General features: G+C 41.8%; 1 protein-coding gene across 1 annotated transcript in view; it reads left to right on the top strand.

Annotated features, from left to right (window-relative positions):
* Nucleotides 1-506: 506 nt before the first annotated feature.
* The window catches only part of ALKBH3 (alkB, alkylation repair homolog 3 (E. coli)), a gene marked incomplete at its 5' end in the record, with an annotated part of 16,437 nt that continues 9,559 nt past the window's right edge, over nt 507-7,384 (top strand). Inside the window, 5 exons of the mRNA XM_010020445.1 lie at nt 507-619; nt 2,410-2,444; nt 3,379-3,426; nt 5,207-5,310; nt 6,188-6,276. Coding sequence (XP_010018747.1) covers nt 507-619; nt 2,410-2,444; nt 3,379-3,426; nt 5,207-5,310; nt 6,188-6,276 — 389 coding nt within the window. The remainder of the gene's footprint in view (nt 620-2,409; nt 2,445-3,378; nt 3,427-5,206; nt 5,311-6,187; nt 6,277-7,384) is intronic.

The raw sequence follows: 7,384 nt of genomic DNA, 5'->3' as shown, positions 1-7,384 counted from the left end.
AGTGGAGACTTTTACTTTGCTTCAGGCCCATTTTTAAGCCTGTCTTCGTGTGTAAATAAAACACATGAAGTGATATGCCTGAATTGCTCTTCCAAACTTTCTTCCTTGTTTCCAAATCCTGTTTTAACAGCATTTTTTTTGGAGAAATGTCTTTTTGTTACCTAAAGAAACCTCAGAAAAACCCATAGAGGGAAACTGCTTGGAAAGTTTTCTGCTGGCATGTGATAGGTGTTGATGGTAGAATTGGAAGGTTCTAGATGTCGTCCTTTCTGGTAAGAGGAGGTTTTCATTCTTGTTTGTGACTAACATATATATATATATATATATTCCAGTTTCTGTGCAGTTTTAAGTCCTGTGTAGTGCGGGTTTGGCTGTTACCTGGAGTCTCTGTCAAGCAGAGGAGAATACTTCAAAGAATGGTTTCACAAGTTCTTCCAGACTGTATTTTTTTGTATGGTGAAATTGTTTCATGTGATCCTCTTGTTTCATTTTCCTCTTTTCTTTAGCACCCAAGGCATCTGCGGTCAGCGAGCTTGCCCCTGCAGACACCAGACCAGCATGGGTGAGGAAAGATCAGCCTCACACACAGAAGCAGTTTGTCTTTGAAAAGCCATCAGAGGTAAAGGGTACACAGTAACTAGCAGAATCTCATCCTTTGTTAAACCACAAATGTTCAAAATCATCAGACTTTGAGAGAGAATTATAGAACAGTTTGGTTTGGAAAGGACCTTAAGATCATCCAGTTCCAACCCCCTGCCATGGGCAGGGACGCCACACACTAAACTATGTCACCCAAGGCTCTGTCCAGCCTGGCCTTGAACACCTCCAGGGATGGAGCATTCACCACTTCTTTGGGCAACCTGTTCCAGCACCTCAGCACCCTCACAGTAAAGAACTTCTTCCTTATATCTAACCTGAACTTCCCTGTTTCAGTTTGAACCCATCACCCCTTGTCCTACCACTACAGCGCCTGAGGAAGAGTCCCTCCCCAGCATCCTTGTAGCCCCCTTCAGACACTGGAAGCTGCTCTGAGGTCTCCACGCAGCTTCTCTTCTCCAGGCTGAACAGCCCCAACTTTCTCAGCCTGTCTTCATACCGGAGGGGCTCCAGCCCCTGATCATCCTCGTGGCCCTCCTCTGGACTTGCTCCAGCAGCTCCATGTCCTTTTTATGTTGAGGACACCAGAACTGGACACAATACTCCAAGTGAGGTCTCACGAGAGCAGAGTAGAGGGGCAGGATCACCTCCTCTGACCTGCTGGTCACGCTTCTTTTGATACAGCCCAGGATATGGTTGGTTTCTGGGCTCAAGCACACACTGAAGCTGGCTCATGTCAAGCTTCTCATCAACCAACACCCCCAAGTCCTGCTCCACAGCTCTTGATCTCTTCTCTGCCTATGATAGTCTCACATTTTAAAACAATTTAAAAACTCAGCTGAGCTCAGCTTTGGGTTTTTACTAAGCAGAGTTTGCAACTGCCTTGCATATATGGCAAGCAGAAAATTACAGTCCTTTTTAGCCTCAGACTTCGTGTTTTCACTATGTACCTGTTCATAACTACTTTTTTTTCAGCAAGCCAAAAGAGTATGTTCTCCTAAATATTCAGAATGATGCAAGGGTTTGAACTCTTTGGTTTTTTCCCCTCAGTTGGGATATCTGTCTTACTTGTTACAGGGGAAGAGGATGGGGTTTGTTTTCTAGACAGTGTTTGAAAGGCTGTCTTCTTGGCCTGGAAGGATTGTAGATGGTTTGGGAAGATTCTCCTTTCCCTGTGGCAGAGCTCTGGTATCGATGCAGTTCTATATTTTGACCCTTTTGCTTGCTCAGCTCAGAACCTCCTTGCATCTCAGCACTCCACTGAGCTCCGAGAAGAGAAGCATAAATCCCTGAGACAAGCAGAATGATAATCCAGGCTGGATTAAACTGCTGTGCTTGGTTTTTGTTCTAACTAATCCCAGCTATCTCAAGATGTGCAGACAAGTGTCAACCCCTGATGTCTGCTCTGTCTTGTGTTTTGCTCATTGTCTGGGGCCTGGGATTTGTTTGTCCCTCCTATAGTTGCTCTAGATTTTTACTTCCAAATGTAAGGATAAGATTTTGGGGGGGTTGCAGTTGATAAATAGCAAGTATTGTAATAATCCAAATAATTTAGAAATGAATGTCCTTTAGGGGGCAGTTGATTGTTAAAAATCACCTGCAGGAATAGCTGCATTTAGGAGTTCCTGGGGCATAGAGGGAGTCGTTGGGACATGACTGCTTACCGAGTGTCCAGAAGTCTGTTTTTCTCACTGACATATCAGTTTGCAGCTACACAGAGTCACTAGAGATGGCAAATAGTTCTGTTTGACTAGAGCATGGCAGGTACTTAAACGTTTAATATTCACCATCTATTGTCTTGTTCCCTTTCAGGTGGAGCGTAGGGTTCCTGAGGCAGGTGTGATAGAGTGAGTATGCTGCTGATGTAACTGTCCTTGTGTTGGTTTTCTGTCGTGTTGGGAATCCACTGGAAAAGAATTCCTTCTCCACTTACCATTGCCATGCCTTTGGAAGAAATGTCAGGAGAAAACGTGGACTTCCAGCCCTTTTATCCTGAACTGAGTTGGTAATTGGGAGAGTCCAGTTCTGTGCTAAGGAGTTTTTGTAGATTTGGTGTAGCTTTATAAGCCAATGGAAGAACAAACAATTGGACATTCTGGACCAGCAGAACTGCAGATATATCTCTTTTGGTTAGCAATGTATGTTTTCATAGGACAGTCCCTGTGTAAATTATGCTGGAGGTTACTCTTATCCAGGAATACAGCTGGTATGGCAACTCAGGCAGCACTTCCTTTGAAGGTTTGGAAAAGTAGCTGCTAGGAAGTGTCATAGTGAAGCTATTCATAGATCACTTACCCTTTGTGTCAAAACGGGGATCGTCTCAGAATAGCTTTGTCATGAAGTGTGGTAATGTGTGGTTAAGTTACAGACTTTGGAAATTAAATTTGCTTCAGTTTGGTTATCTTTAGGTAGAGTTTTCTTACTCAGTGTGCCTATGAACATAAACACAGTGGTCAGCGTGCAGTCTTGCTTGGTTGTTTCCTTTAAATTCCCTGTGACATCCCTCGTTTACTCATCTCTAGCACCCTAAAACTGTGTATTGAGCCTTTGGTGAAATGAGAGTGAGAGGCAGGAAGTACACAGAAACTCGTTTGCTTCTGCAACACCTGCCTTGCTGCATTACTCTGACCCTTTCCCTTTCCTCTCCTTTCCCCTTCCCTCCTCTCCTCAGGACATTTTCCCTAGTCCAGACTTACAGCAATTCTAGCCCATGCTGCTCAGTGTAAGATAATTTCTTGTTGTTGGGTCCATCTAATGCCTCTTTCCTTTCTACATCCTCAGCAAGCCTGGTGTGTATGAGCTCAGCAAAGTTCCAAGTGGCATTTCTAGGTAAGTGGGTGAAACTTGTTTGCTATTGCAGGAGGATGTGGTGATAATCAGCTTTCTGAAGTCTAGTCTCTGTAAGAGTGTTTTCACTCCAGCAGGTGCATATTGCCCTTTCTGTGTATCTCCTATTTAGACTACTTCTGGAAATACTTTGAGTGTGAACTTCTTAACATTTAGGGTGTACTGCATCTAGTGTTCTGGTGCAGGATAAGGAGAAGGAGCTCTGTCCATTTGTTTCATGATCCAGAGAAAGTTGCTGCTTGAAATCTGGATCAGTATTCCTGGGTTAGCAAGTGCCTGATGTCTGTTGTATACTTAAGAACTACCAAAACCTTTTAGCTGTAAATCGAACTTGTTTTAAATTAATCTAATGAAAACATTTAACTTCAGGCAGATTTGGTAACTTTAGGGTTGTGCCTTTTGCTTACATGCTATGTCTTAATTATTTCAGCTTCAAGACACTTCAGGACAAAACCTACTTGTTCCATGATTCCTGCTAACTAAAATGCACTTTATTTTACCTTGCTGACTTAGCTGCAGTGTCAGTATTAATCCTTTTCTTGTGAATTTGATAGATTTTAGTTGTAGTGGAGAAAATGCCAATGACATAGTAATTTTTTGTGCGTTTATTTCAAAGCTTTCATCTTGGTTTCTTCTAAAGCTGCAAATAAACTTTTTTATGGCAATTTGAAAAGTAGAAGATGTGACCAACTGGAAAGGGAAAAGATCAAGAGCCAGCTGAGTTATTCTGTCATTTTCTGGAGTTTGTTTGCATACTGTGTTGCTGGAATATATACATTTCTGGAAAGTCAATAATCAGATTTTGCATCTCTTTTAGTACCTTTACTATACATCCTTATTGTGATGTCTTTGAAGCATTGAATACTTGCAAGAGTAAACTCCTGTGAATGGCATTGCTACTCTTGCAGCCCACCACACTAGCTGGTATTTTTGAATGCTGTTGTTAGTACAACCAAAATGTACGTGTGAAAATGTAAAAATAGGAGAGGTTATATACTCTAGGGTTCTTGTGCTTGGAAAAGAGAGGATAGGATGGCAGTAGTGAGTGGCATGGAGATGGTAAGTAAAGGGCAATTATTTACTTACATTGATTGTAGTACCAGAATCTGGGCTATCTCATTATCTCTTCATCAGGGACTATAGTGATAGGACGGGGGCAATGGATTCAAGCTTAAACAGGGGAGATTTAGATTAGATACAAGGATAAGGAAGGAATTCTTTACTGTGAGAGTGGCAAGGCACTTTCACAGCTCCCCAAGGAAGTTATGAATGCTCCACACCTGGTTGGATGGGGCTTAGAGTAACCTGGTCTGGTGGGAGGCATCCCTGCCCATGGCAGGGGGTTGGAAGTGGGTGAGTGTTAAGGTCCCTTCCAACCCAAACCATTCTGTGATTCTGTGATTCTAATTTATCAGATGTGAAGTTAATAACCAGCAGGAGAATGCCATTTTTCACACTGTATATGGCTGACTGTGAGCCTCGTGGTCTGTTGTTGGTGTCATAGGTTTTTATATGTTTTAAAAAGCAATTAGAAATGTTTGGTGAGGAGAAGACTCATCAGAAGCTCCTGCTGCATTCTGTTCTTTACTTCACACTTGCTCTTGGTTGTGGTCAGAAAGCGGATACTGGGCTTTGCCTTTTTGTCTGATGCATTGCAGCCATTCTTAGCTCCTTCGGGAATCCTGGAGTATAGAATATTTTATCAAAGCATATTTATAAGTGTATATTCCTTCCATCATTTCTGTATCTTTTTCTTCCTTAGGATTCGTTTGGTTCCTGGCTTTATTGACTCAGAACAAGCAGATTGGATGTTGGAACAGCTCCTCCAAGACATACCCTGGGGTCAGCGAACTCACATCAGACAGGGTAAGGAGTGTGTAGACCAACTTTTCAGGTCATTCCAGGTAACTTCCATGCCAAAATCCATGCATTATTTATCACTGTTTTTTGGTTTACATATTACCACTCCTACACATTTCCTTCCAGGTTTTCAATGTCTATCTGAGGAGTACTGCTGCTTATTTTTCACTCTTACCACTGTGTTCCTGTTGCCAATTAGATGAGATCTTTCCCAATTAGAATTCCCTTAAAAGTCTTTGAATTTTACTGCCTCCTCTGTCCTCTCCAGTTCTTTTTCCCACTCTTTTTTCACATGAAGCCTCTAACTCCATCCCTTCATACTGTCTCCCAGTGATGCTGCAAAAACTGTGTTCTTTGAAGTTTCTGTCACCAGGAATGTTTTTTGCCTCTCACTTAAAATGCCAGGAGAGCATGTTTCTTTTCCCTTGTCTTTGCTTATTAGGTCCAGTATGCAGGAAGTGAAGAGGCTGCTATTCTGGATTTGTTCACTAAGGGGCATCTGTTATAGCTAAATTTCTCTTTCAGTCAGGAAAGGATGTAAGAAAATATATCAGAGTAGTTACTGGACAGGGCTGGAAAATGTCTTCAACATCTTTATTTACTGGCTTGCAATAAAGGTACCATATGATGGAGAATGTTACCTGTGAGGCATGAGAAATAGCTACCAAGATAGTCTTTTCAGAAGCTGAAAGTACTTTTAACTTGATGTTTCTATTACACAGCAGAGCACGCACGTATTTGACAAACTATTGCTTGTCCAACCTTGCTTCTGAAATGCCCCATTGGTGCTGCAGTCTTTTTTACTTCATCTTTTCATCATCTTTCAGTTTTCAAGCCCTTTGACAAAGCAGCTGAGAAAGTCTTCCTGTATTTCATTTTTTAGATCTATCTTTTGAGGAACCAAGGCTCACCTCCTGGTATGGGGAACTTCCTTACACGTACTCCAGGATAACAATGCAGCCAAACCCAAATGTATGTATATATTTACAGTTTTCCTTTATTATTGCCTACAGAGAAATCCTTTCCCTCTATCCTCTATTTTTATCTAGAGTATCAGCATTTTATTTGTGATGAGCAGCAGATTCCAGTGGACTGTGGACAACTTCCTAAAACAAGCATTATGAGTGGGTTGACTGAGAGGGGCATGATTGAGTTGCTTTTGGGTCACTGTACCTTTGGACAAAACTCCTAATTGGTCTGTGTAACCTACTCAATGCACCTTTATAAGGGAGATTGTAGTGTACACAGTCATGCTGAGGTTTTTGTTGTAAAGATACACTAATATCAGTAACTGAAACAGTTCCTTTCAGAAACACTTAAGAGTCAATACTGCTTACATGAAAGTTTAGGCATGTTGTTGATTCCTATGTGAATGCTATAAAATTCACACACAGAACCTGCCTGCTAAGCTGCTCCAGATTGTATGATGTGATTCCCCACACTGTTTTGGAAAAATAGGCATTTTTGTACTCATTTGTGCAATATTATTTTAAATGGACTTTTCTGGAAGTTTTAGGGATTGGAAGTGCCCCCCACAAGACATTCTGCTGTATAGTGATGATTTAAATCCAGTTTGGAGTTGCCTGTTGTGGAAGCTGTTGCTGCTCAGAGGTTGGATAGAGCCTAGGTACCCTGAATTCATGGTTTCAGTTCAGTTTGTGTGAAGTTCAGAGTTAGGATTCATCGGGCCATTTGCTTGTTTCCTCTCATCCAAGAGGTCCAGGGCCTAAATCAGTCATGCATGCTGATCCTGAGTAATTCTTCTTTTTACTGAGAGGAAGAAACTCCAGCAGAAAGTGAGTTGCAGCAATGAAGTTGGTGGCACAGTAATGTTTGAACAAAACTGCTTCCACTGCTGCAGGTCTGTAGTGAGGTTTCCACTGTAAAACTCACCATATGATAACATTTTTAGCAATAAATACTTTTCTGGTAGGAACTGAAGGAATCCAGTCCTAGTTGGTCACTGGAAAGTGCTTTCAGTAATGCTTGTTGGACTCTGCTGTCATTGCATTGTACATCCTGCACATTCCGGCAGCCCAGTTACAAGCTATAGCTTTCTTTTGGGTACTGTTGCTGATTT

The sequence above is a fragment of the Nestor notabilis genome, unplaced genomic scaffold, assembly GCF_000696875.1.
Source record: "Nestor notabilis isolate BGI_N333 unplaced genomic scaffold, ASM69687v1 scaffold10870, whole genome shotgun sequence".
Taxonomy (NCBI): domain Eukaryota; kingdom Metazoa; phylum Chordata; class Aves; order Psittaciformes; family Psittacidae; genus Nestor; species Nestor notabilis.
The sequence above is the reverse complement of the archived record's forward strand: the minus strand, read 5'-3'. Positions and strand labels throughout refer to the sequence as shown.